The following is a 12659-nucleotide window of genomic DNA, read 5'->3' on the forward strand; positions in this document are numbered from 1 at the left end:
GGGTAACAATGATGAAAAATGGAAACAAAGGAATGCTTGTGCACTGTTGGTGGGATATAAATTGGTGCAACCACTGTGAAAAACAGTGTGGAGTTTCCTCAAAAAATTAAAAATAGAAATACCATAAAACCCAGTAATTCCATTAGTGGATATTTATCCAAAGAAAATGAAAACACTAATTTGAAAAGATACATACACCCCAGGTTTACTGAATCACTATTTACAATAGTCACGATATGGAGGTGTCCATTGATATATACATCAGGGAGTAAGTGGGGAGTAAATGAGGAGATGGGAAAGATGGGTGAAGGGGAGTGGGAGGTACAGGCTTGCGGTTATGGGATGAATAAGTCATCAGGATGTAAGGTACAGTGTAGGGAACACAGTCAATTGTTTTGTAATAGCGTTGTATGGTGACAGATGGCATCTACACTTGTGGACGTACCATAACATATGAATCCTATGAATTGTATGAGTCACTATGTTGCACATCTGAAACTAATGTACATTGTGTATCCAATATACTTCAATTAAAAAAAAATGGAAACAAGGTGAAGGATGCTGCCATGGATATTCTGGAAGGAAAGATCAAAGAGGTTGAATTTTACTGGATTTGTCTGTTTGTAGCTTGTTTTTAAACCTAAAGGTTTTACTATTTATATCAGCAGTTCTCCATCATGGCTGGAGCATACCAGTACAGCCTCTGATTAACTGGAAAATATGGGCAGGAAGGGGGAAATTTATTATATAGGAGAAAGGAAGGGTATCAAATGTTTCAGATAGTAAGCTCAGGAGAAATACAGGTCACTTTAATCTGAAGGAAAAAGAGAGGGACAAAAACAGAGAGAAAATAGGCAGAACTTTGTAGCACTCCTACACACCATATGGTAATTGTAATGGAATTTTAATGAGAAAAAATATGTAGATTAAGTAACAGTAACAGTTATTAGAGTTGGGCTAATCAACTTCACCTTGAAGGAAGACCTGAAGAAGAGTAGCTAGTGGTTGTAACTATTGATTCACCAACAAAGTCCTTAAAAGGAGGAATAAGACTCATGTATAAAAGAACCAACTGAAGCCTATGCACTGGAGAGAATTGCTGGGAGCACCTGTCCTGATGTTTCTTCTGCTGATTCTGGTCAGTCACTGTCTGTTGTAAATCACAGATCTGCATGAGCATGTGCTCTCACTTGGTCTGCTTAGAAGGATACCCCAGAAATTAGACCCTGGGAAGAGGCAGAAGCTCACTCTCAGTTGCCCTGGTGAAGGTTCAGCACTGTGGGAGGGTTGTTCCTCGGATTCTTGGGCTGTTCCTTGGTTCTTCTGAGGGCGCGTATTGGGAGTCTAAAACATTTATAGAGACAGTGCTGTAAAATCCCTGCATATTTCGGTGCTCACCAGTTAACCTAAAGGTTACCATTGAGACTTTTAAGGTCACAGAAGGATGAGAATTCTTGTTCAGATGTCAAACAATCTTTTAATTCCAACAGAAAAAAAACTTTCTGAAGTATGTCATTTATGATGAAATTTTGATTTATTATTAGAGAAAGAGTGATTGTGATTTGTTCTTTCTTCAAACTATTTTTCCAATATGGTGAAGTATTATCATGTACTAAATCTAATGGTAATGTACTTGGAACCCACAGAAGTAAGAAGTGCCCCAGGTATCACAAGGGCAGGAGAGTTTAATCTTGGGCTCCGTGCTAATTGAACCTCTGGCTACTCATTTCCTCTTCTCTCTCTCTTTCAAAAAAATGGCGATGATAATACTAACACAGGATTGTCTCTAGTAATAGCTTAAAGTTTTTTATAAGATCTTTGCAAATGGACTCAGAAATTCTAAGTGACAAGTGGATTTCTCCTCTCCCTTCTTCCTTTCCTGTTCTGAGTGAAAGAAGAGATGGGAGAGGAGCCACCAAGATGATTGTTTCCTTCTGTTCCAGTGAACCCTGCTTGGTGAACAGTTCCTGATTCCTATGGGAGTTCCCTCTGAGAAGCCAGACCTTCGGTACAGATGCTTTGTGAGCATATTTGACTATTATTCCAGGGCCTGTAAAGCTTTTAGATTTCTGAAAGAAGGAAGCTGCTTTTTAATAAAATATTCTTGACATTGGTGCACAATGGTGCTGACAGAGAGACATCAAGATAAACTTAACAAAGCTTTGGTGGACTGTTCACATGGTCATGAGCATGTATCTTCAGGTTTCGGAGAAGCTAAATTAGATATGAATGAAGAGTTAGATTGGGTAGGATTGATTTTAGGAAAAAAAAATGGAAGAAGCTTATGAAATTAGAATTGAAGCTAATGTGATGCAAAGCAAAAAATGTATCTAGGCTGATATGTGAGAAATAAGACTCAAAAGAATGAAAGTGTCACCTACTGGAACAATTCACATTGAGTAGTGGAAGAATCTAGACCTTCAAGCCATTTTTACCCCATATTCAGTGACAGTGTCTACTTTAGTGAGTGCTAAACTACAATTAGGATGTGACTGGAACACACATTCTTGGTTTATCTTAAGATCGGTACGGTACAGCTTTATGGTGGCAAACTCTTAGCTTCCTGTTCTGTTGATATGACCATTAAAGTAAGGATATTCTAGCACTTATAAAGCATCAGAACCATGCTTTCTGATAGCCATGTCCACGATGCTTCTTTGTTAGCCATTGTGTACAATAGAGACCACGTAGTTTCTACTTTAGGGGATTAGATGATTAAAATGTGGGCAATGTAAACTGGCTACTGTTTGTGGCCAAATCAGGATGCTGTCCTGGCTTCCAGCTGTGCTGGTGAACAGACAGTGAGGTCAGGATGATAGTAACAACAAATGCAACGCTGTGCTCAGAGTACATGAAAATGTGATAAAATGCATATCCTGAGGCTACATATGGCACATATTTTTCTGTGTTTTGAATAAAAAGACCTGAGACTAGAAAAAGTGGGAAGTCTGGATCTCTCTTGCTGTTTGCTGTCAGAGATGAGAACATGAAAATAAAGGATGTAAACACCAGTTTGTGGGTAGACTTGAATTTCCATAAGGTGTTTGCTTCTTGGAAGTGTAGAACAAACAGTGAAGATGCGGGCTTATAGGTGACTGATTTGCACTTGGCCCCTCCTCTTTTTTTGCCCTATGGATGTTCTTCTATGTTATCAAGGTTACCTCCATTGAACTATGCTTAAACAAACATTCCTTTCCATTATGTATATACATATATATATATATATATATATATATATATATATATATATATACACACATATATATAAAGGGGGGATTTGCAAGGATCTACATATCTTTGTCATTTTCAATGCTGTTTAAGCACTGGTCAAATGTGACAATTTTCATGTATTTCTAAGTCAGTAAAGGGAATTAATTTAATGTGTTTTTTTGGACAGTCTTAAGAACTCAAAATATGTAATAACCTAGACAATGTTGACATTATGGTCCAGGATATTTAATTTCATGAAAGCTAAGATTTGATAGTTTGAGGTTGTCAGGAAGAAATTCTCACAATTTCTAGTCACTATGATGTGATTACAGAGGAAAATAATGAACATTTTTCTATAGTAAAAAATATCGGAGATGAACATACACTGTCAGTTGTGTTACAAGATGCCTCAGTACTAGGGAGTTGGGAGATGTGTAACATTAAGGAATTGGCTACAACCTGCTCTCTCATTCATCAGGCATCTTCCTTCTGCCCGATCTGAATCAAAGCTCTATAAAAAACAGGCTGAGCTGATTAGATTTTGTGACACTCCCCCTTTCATTTTTCTTTTTCTCTCCCGTAGATGACATTCATTTCATTTTTCCCCCCAGAAAAACATCAAGCAATATTTATGTGCTCTTATTTCTGTTACAGTTAATAACCAAGGGCTTGAAGTAAATAAGAAATTAGTTGGCATGAAATATAAGGTAACCTTTCATAGTTAATTACTGCAGCATAGAAGACCTACATGCCAGGGACTGACATAAAGCTATGCACACAAAGCACTTAGGTACGTAGATCAAATATCCAGGGAGTTAAATATTTGTGTTCTGAAAAACTCTACCACTGTATTATACCTTTGAAATATAGGCTAATGTTAAGATTTTACCTTGCATTTCAAGGAGGTGAAGAGAGCCAGGTGGGCCCCTTCCACCCTTTATTTAGGTCGTACCTTCTTCACTACAATCCACATCAATCTTGATATACAGTATTACAAACTGACCAGGATAGACTCTGTCTTCAGAGAGTCTTTCAGTTAGTGGGAGAATCAATAAGCACGTAATTATTGATTTCTCACACAGTACAATCATGTGAATGATACAGTTGAGGATTCAAAAGATATTAAAGACATGGATTGTCCAAAAGGAATTTAAGATTAATCTTGCTGATGGACAAGATTAAGATTATGAAATTGCCACTATTCTAATGTTTTTGATTTATGAATATGGTAGCTTCATATGATTTGGAGTAGTGATTATGAATGGCAAGGCATAATTATCATGGGATATAAACTACAAATTCTATATAGGCTCTGTGTGGATAGGCTATAAGGAGACCCAAATTCATCAGAGGATGTTGCACAGTATTGGAAAAGGTAGAGAGAACTGTGCTGGGCATTCCAGGCAAAGGAAGCTGTGAAGGTAGGGTGAGAGGGGGTGATGGACCTCAGATGGAAGAAACTGGCCGCTTACATAGAGTGCTGAGCTGGGAACTAGCTCGGCTCAGGCTGGGAGAGAACAGACCTAGGGATGCCAGCCAGTGGGGCTGCTCCAGCACTATTTGTAGGGGATTGGTTGAAATGGAAGGTACAGGGGTGCCTGGGTGGCTTAAACAGTTAAGCCTCCGACTTTGACTCAGGTCATGATCTCATGGTTCGTGGGTTTGAGCCCTGTGTTGGGCTCTGTGCTGACAGCTCAGAGCCTGGAGGCTGCTTCAGATTCTGTGTTTCCCTCTCTTTCTGCCCCTCCCCACTCATGCTCACTCTCTCTCTGTCTCTCTGTCTCTCTCTGTCAAAAATAAACATTAAAAAAAGAAAGAAATGGAAGGCACAGAATAAGAAACACACCAATGGGAACAGATTTTCTGACTGGTCTACTTGGACCAGAGTTCTACTTTCTAAATTCCATCTTTTGTATCAGTTATGTACCTCTCTTCATTCAGCGATGGCTGTGTTTCAGACTCTGTGATGGATGCTGTGTATACGAGACATGGTTTCTTAACTCTGATTTAGTATTGTTGGTTAACAAATTTTAAGTATGTCTGTTGTGACTCCCTGAATCGATCATAAGTTTTGGTGTAACAGGGACCATGGATTTTTGCATTTATTCTTTCAAAAACTGTAATGAGTGTCTGTATGTGACAGCCATCCTTGGTATAAAAAAGAGAAGCCACTGTTCTGGTTCCCAAAGAGATCCAGACAGTTAAAATAAGATAGGATAATCATTACCAGCAAACTGCAGTGACATCAATTCTTAAATTTTCCTGGAAGGGTTAAAGACTTCAAAGAAGAGTGATCTTTTGAGCTGAGGCTTAAAGGATAGAAGTGTTTTGGAGGCATGAAAATGAAGTGTGGACGGACCAGGAGGGTGGAACGGCCTGGTCAAAAGCTCACACATGGAGGACACAATGACATGATGCAGAATGTACACATGTACCTACTACTGCTGGGTGCAGGGTGGAATGAGAGAAAATGAGATTGTGCAAATAGGCAGGGGCTGGATAAACATCTGTACATATTACGTAAAGGATCTTAGCTGGTACATTGTGAAGAAGCATGGTGATTAAGCAAGATCAGTTTGGATCTGAATGTGAGAACAATCCCCGGTAGCAGGCGGGGAATAGAGAGGAAGGAGGATGGGCATGACTGGGCAGGGAGACTGGGAAGAAGGTTATTGCTGTTGCAACAGTCTGTGATAGACTAAGCACAATGAGGAGAAGAAAGAATAAAGAAGGAGAGAATACAAAAAGCAGCAAATGGGAGGTAAAATGGACAGACTTTGGTGTTTGATAGAACAGGGGAGACAAAATGTAAAGACAAGGACCTTTCCTGTCTTATTACTAAGTGTATCTCTAGCATCTAGAAGAATGCCTCATCTAGGCTCTCAGCAAATATTTGTCAAAATGAATTAAAGGGAGAAATCCAGATGGTTCCTGGGTTTCTAGTTGAAGCAGACTGTTTACTATGGCAGTTGCCAACCGAAGAGATACAGGAGGGGAAGACAATGTATTCACCTGTTGGCCACTGTGGGGCATGTTGGTGGTTTCCAGAAGAGCCAAACTATAAGACATACATTATAAGGGAGTGGGGGGTATGGAAGGAAGAAGAGCTAATAAGAGAAATGACAAATATGACTGCAGAAACATAGGAATAGAGTTAGGTAGGTTAGAATCACAAGTCGAGTGAGGCATTTTCAAGCTGAAATGTTTGACAGGGTAATTTGTCCAGAGAATTCAATGAAAATGAAGTCTGGCAAAATCAGTGCTCAGCTTTGGAGAACTCAGGGAGGAATATCATCAGTGTTGGGAAATGAAGGTCCTTTGCCTTTTTGTGTGGATGTGTCAGAGATTACAGGTTGGTTTACATTTCCTTTATATAAACTCTGTGGCTCTGTGCATCTTTGAACCTGAGAAAGATAAAGGCAGCATACAAAATGGTGATTTTAGTAGTAACAACCAAAAAGCAGGTCAGAGATTGATGTTACTAAATAAGAAAAATACCTAAATGTGGACATAATACTGTTAAAAACAATGACTTAGATCATAGTCTCTTATACAGAATAGACAATTGCAAATAGTATTAATAGTAATCATAGTAATTGTTTTTTAAGTTTATTTGTTTATTTTTGAGAGAGAGAAAGCAAGCAGGGGAGGGGCAGAGACAGAAGGAGAGAGAGAATTCCAAGCAGGCTCTGTGCTGTCAGTGTAGAGCCCTACACGGGGCTCAATCTCATGAACTGTGATATCATGGCCTGAGCAAAACCAAGAGCCGGATGCTTAAATGACTGAGCCACCCAAGCATCCAATAATTATGTTTTAAAGTAATGTGTCTTTCTTTAATTAATAACTTCATGCAACATAATGATGAATCATCCCAACATATGACATAATGAGCAATAATTACTTATCTTAGTCATTCTCCATATATGGTCTAATTTAGCTGGTCCCTACAGGTTTTGAGTAGTTGCTCTCAAATATTAGTTACATAAAAAGCACTTAATGTGCTTGATAAAATTCTATCTTTTGATTCAAGAGGGTTTGAGAATTAGTATTTTAACAAACACCCTCATGTGATTCTGACACAGGCGTGAAGAGGTCCTACTTAGAGAAACATGGCCTTAAAAAAAGCTCTTTAGTGCTACTTTCATTTTTTAAGCTGGTGTTCTTGCTCCCTCACGTGGTCTAGTGTGGAATTGCATATTTCAGAATCCTCATTTTCACTCCTTAGAAGATAGAGCTCCACAATATATCTGCCTATTATCTAGCCTTTATTTAGCCTTTCTATAAACCTAAAAATGCAAGCACAGAGTGAACATTCAGGTCGTTACATGTAAAGTAGATGACTAGAGAAGACCAAAAAAATGTCATATGAAAGCTTCCACAATTTACAAATGCTGTGGCCAAAACATTGCTTTGTCTGTTTTTTTTGTTTGTTTGTTTTTGTTTTTGTTTTTTTCTTTGAGAATTTTAAAGGAATCTCTGTAGAAGAGTACTGAAGAGTTACTTGGTGGGAGCATTTTCAGGCACCCAGTGTTTATTCTTTACTTGGTTCCCCCTCTGCATCTTTCAGGATTTAGAAGATTTGTTTTTAAAATGAGACAGACCCAGGGTCTTCCCTGTTCATTTGAATTTTTCATCTGCCAGTATTTTTTTGGGGTGGAGGGAGGCGAGGAGGTGCCAATTAAGAGGATATAATTGATAAACATGTGATGAAGGATGTATGGAGTAAAGAGGAGTAAAAACTTATTTCCCTTTCTTCCTCCCTGACTTCTAGCAGTCATTCAACAGATATTTATTAAAACCACCTGAGAGGCTTTATGGGTGATGTAGTGATAACGGGACACCTTTTTTATGAACGAGAAGAGAAATTTAGTAAACCAAAGTTTGTAATAAAGGGTCTGTGGTCTAAATGTAGGGCAGGCTATCAATGCTCAGAGGCAGGGGAGATGGATGGAAGGGGTGGGAGAAGGGTAGCCATTGGGGAAATCCTAATGCAGAAGATGGCATCTGAACTGGAAACCCCCAAGAATGGTTACTTTTTAAAACCTTTGTGGGGCGCCTGGGTGGCTCAGTCAGTTGAGCGTCCGACTTCAGCTTAGGTCATGATCTCACGGTTTGTGAGTTTGAGCCCCGCGTCAGGCTCTGGGCTGATGGCTCGGAGCCTGGAGCCTGCTTCTGATTCTATGTCTCCTTCTCTCTCTGCCCCTCCCCCATTCATGCTCTGTCTCTCTCTGTCTCAAAAATAAATAAACATTAAAAAAAATTAAAAAAAAACCTTTGTGCAACTGTATTGTTGTCTTACATATCATACAATTATCTGTTTTTATGGTGGGTCTTCTATTCATTTATTCAATACTGCTCGTGTGTTAGCCAGTGTGCTAAGTGTGGGTATATAAAGTTGAGGATTGTCTTGTCTCTGTCCACATAGAGCTCCCATTCTAGTAGTGGAGACTGACAAAAATAAACTATATAAAAATAGATTAAAGAATTATACATTAAGGCATAGACTTTGAAGAAAATACACAAGAAGCTGGGGTACAGGATAACTTGGATGCCATGTGATAATATCTGTTCTGAAGGTGGCTGGGGAAGGCCTCCCTGAGAAAATGGAAGCTGTCATGTTTATTCAGTCCAATTCTATTTTAAAAACTTTTCTTGTATCAACTATGTTAAGCCTCACAACTCCACTGGAGAATGTGCCATTACTAAACCCATTTGAAAAGTGAGGAAACTGAGGCACAGAGACATTAAGGAACTTGACACATAATTTGTAAGTGGTGGAGACTGGATCCAAGTCTACACATCCAGGCCCGACAGGCTGCTCAGAGCCATCTCCTGTCAAGGCAGAGGAAAGAGCCTGCACAACATCTCTGAGACAGGCAAGCACTTGGTGGTTCAGGTTCTGGGAGAAGATCTGCAGGAGACAAGCGAAGAGACGGAGAGAGCTTGAGGTTGGAGACAGAGACATGGGTCTGGTCCTACCCTCTGAGAACAGGGTAAGGAGGTCTAGACTGCATTTTAAGTACAGTGGAAAGTCACAGGTGGGTTTTAACCAAGGTTTTTAAAAAAGTAACTCTTGGTGCAACTTGGAGAATGGACTACAGGCAGGAGACGTGGTGGGGGGACTAGTTCGGAGGAGGTCATACAGTTTGGCACTAGAGGTGGAGAAGAGATTCAAACAGACTTTGGAGGTGGAATGAACAGCACTTCACATGATAGAGAGCCCCGCTGCATCCTTCCCGAAGTGGCTGGAGGCGGACACACCACCCTTCACTTGGAGTGTGGGCTCTTTTCAGCCCTGTGCTAACACAGAGCCCGATTTTCAGCATTAGAGACAGTCACTGAATGAACTGAAAACAACAGAATATGGGAGCACTTAAGTAGCTCATTGAGCATCTGACTTCGGCTCAGGTCATGATCTCAAGGGTTTGTGGGTTTGAGCCGCGTGTTGGGCTGTCTGCTGTCAGTGTGGAGCCCACTTCAGATTCTCTGTCTCCCTCCCTCTGCCCCTTCCCCGTTCTCTCTCTCAAAAATAAACATTAGAAAAAAGAAAAAGAGAACAGAATATGTTATTTACCCTAGCAAAATAGAAAAAATGGTTCAGAGAGAGGTCTTTTTCTGGTGTAGTATGTTGATTTCACAGATGAGAATACTGAACTCGGAGAAGGTAGGTGCTTAATTGCTTAACTAGTTAGCTGCTGACTTGGGAGTAAACTATATGCGCTTTTCCTTGATCCCACACATGCATAACTTATTTCTACTTGTTTCTACTTGAGAGAGACAAATTTAACTTATAAGTTGATTTCCCACCAATTCTAGGGCAATGGAGTACTTTATTACAGGCCGAGCACTTTGTTAATTACTTACTTCTTTAATTTGGAACGGTTTCCTTTGAAGGCAACCATTCCCATTTTACAACACATGGTGAAATGATATTCTTGCTGGGCAATGCCCTTCTCTCCTTATGTATGGAAAAGGAAGACACAGGAAAGGACAAATCAATAAGCTCACCTCTCACGTGACTTACTCACCGTCTCTACTCTCATGTTTGCCTGTAGGAATTCTTGCCCTTGATTATAAGAAGTAGCCCTGGTGTGAACAGGGCTTCAGAAAGGGTCAGGGAACTTCAGAACACTGGACTACAAGGAACCTGCTCGAGGCAGAAAACATGAGGAGGCTGCATTTAGGCAAATGTCTCCTTTATCCACAGCCAATTAGGGTATCCACGAAGAATTTCGTATTCTGAAAGGAGCTAAGCAAGTCCTAGAGGGTTCAATTAATCTTACCATGGCCCTTCTGTCCAGTGAAAAATATTAAGTTATTTTGCAGTGCTGAGTGATTATTTGCCAGCTGAAACTTCAAGTGGAATTCATAATCGAAGCCGATGTCTGGGATCCGTGAATAAGCCAGGAATGAAGTGTATCCAAAGGCATCTGTGCCACTGAACCTGGGCTGAGTAATATTAACAGCTGTGGAAAAACCCAAACCAAATAGTTAAAATAAACCTGCACATGTACTTGTAAAAGGAGGGCAATGTTTTGCTGATGCATCTGGCCGGATAGGCTGTTTACTATCACATTAATGAGACTTAAGTGCCCTTCAGCATTGAGCAACTAAGTGACTCAATGGGGAATTTCAAAACCAGAACAAAGAAAGTGCAGTGTTTTGAGATCCTGTATATAACCCTTTCCCTTGCATTGCCTTCCTACATAATGAAGAATTTACTTAAAAAGCAAAGCCCTATATTGTAGGGTAATTTTAGAAATAAGAAAGATCAGCAGCAGCCAAAGTATTTGCCAAGGTGCTTTGTAAATATGATTTGGCATTCAAACACTGGCTATGACTTAAACAGGAATTCACAGCTTGACACAAACTGTGCTTTTCTAATCCTGCACTTCTGCAAGAGACAATGCCATACGTCAGGGTGGGAAAGGCAAGACATGGGCAGGAAACAGATCCGTTTCCATCACCATGTTGTTAATGACCAAAACTTTTCTTTAAGTAGAAATCTTTGTTTAAAAAAACATGTTTATTCTTACTCTGTTAAGATGCCTGTTACAAAATGAAAGCATAGACTTCAATAGGACTGAAACTGTAGGGAGATTTAGTAGAAACAGGAAATGTTTAAAAACGAAGTTCAAGAGCCAGTGTGGACAAAACAGAATTTAATTGAGAGGTACTGCTAACCAGCTAGGCTCTTTTCGTCCTGCCTCTAATCTTCTTGTCTCCAACTTTGCTCTTTTATTGCTGTTTTGTTTGTAAATAGTCCCAACTGGCTTTTATTTCCCCTCTCCGAGAGGACTATAGGAAACAGGAAGGGGCTTTTGATCCCGATCCCTGTCTGTTAGGGATGGTATTCCTGGATTAAAAGATGTTCCTAGGATTTATTTTTATTAGTTTGAGACAGCTTGATAGAGGGAAGAACTCCTTATTTTGATTACCTTATATTGCTCCTTTCTCAAGAGATATTGGCTCTCCCGGGAAGTTGTAAAACTAGAAGTTTTATAAGCCTTAAGAAATATCCTCACTCTGGTGATGCTTAAAACAAAACAGCTTGTTATGTCTGGTTATAATTGTTTAAACAGCAAATAACTGTACTATCCTGAGGAAAGTGATCCTACTTATTGGAGGCTTTTATTTCTGTTTGTTTCATGTAACCATTCAAGTAGGGTAATGTGTGGAATCAGCCGAATAAGATTTTGCTAAAATCTTATCAGTTTATTCCTTGGGATGCGTGGTCTCTGATGTTATTTTTCCTCAAAAGTCACCAGAATCTGAAGCAAGAATTTGAGACATATCACATCTTATCTTTACTTTTTGGCTAATGAAGTAATATATAGTTTGTATTCCAGAGACATTAAAGCTGTTCCTATCCGGGATTTCCCTTGAGGTAGTATCGTACATATAGTAGTTGAAGGAAATGAAATGTACTGGCATTGAAACAAGATAAAAAACTAACAGTTTTGATGTTGCCATTAAAAACAATAGAATTCAACTACACTTGATACTAAAATAGAGGAATTTTGTTTTTTTTAGGAAGGACTTTTTTTAAAAAAAAACATTTCTTCTTGTTAACAATTTACAACTCGGTCTACTTAAAGTTTTAGTACATTTAGGTTAGATCAAGAGATGTACATCTCAGATGCACCTCACTGTCAGATGCTGTGCTAGATGCTGGTAACACAAAGATAATAAAGCACGATCTCAAATCCCAAGGAACTAGTGTGTGGTCAATTAATTTATCCAAATGAACTGGATGGAAAGTGGAGTTGAAAGGTGATAAGAAGCAATTCACCTGGCAGATAAAAAGGAAAGATCATTTCAGGTAGAAAGAACAGCATGTTTCCAGGTGGGGAGGCCCAAACAGCATGTCATAGAGTATATAATTTTAGAATGAAGTATAAAAAGGAAAAGTAGAAGCAAATGTAATGAGATAGACAGGGGTCAAATTA

The 12659-nt window shown here is 39.3% G+C and overlaps 1 protein-coding gene across 2 annotated transcripts in view; it reads right to left on the reverse strand.

Moving 5' to 3' along the window:
- LOC109499722 (protein eyes shut homolog) overlaps positions 1-12659 on the reverse strand; it is an 866761-nt gene that overhangs the window by 75479 nt on the left and 778623 nt on the right. For both annotated transcript variants that reach the window (XM_045057710.1, XM_045057711.1), the window contains one exon: positions 10494-10676. In XM_045057710.1, the coding sequence (XP_044913645.1) occupies positions 10494-10676 (183 nt within the window). The remainder of the gene's footprint in view (positions 1-10493; positions 10677-12659) is intronic.

Source organism: Felis catus, chromosome B2 (genome assembly GCF_018350175.1).
Source record: "Felis catus isolate Fca126 chromosome B2, F.catus_Fca126_mat1.0, whole genome shotgun sequence".
NCBI lineage: Eukaryota > Metazoa > Chordata > Mammalia > Carnivora > Felidae > Felis > Felis catus.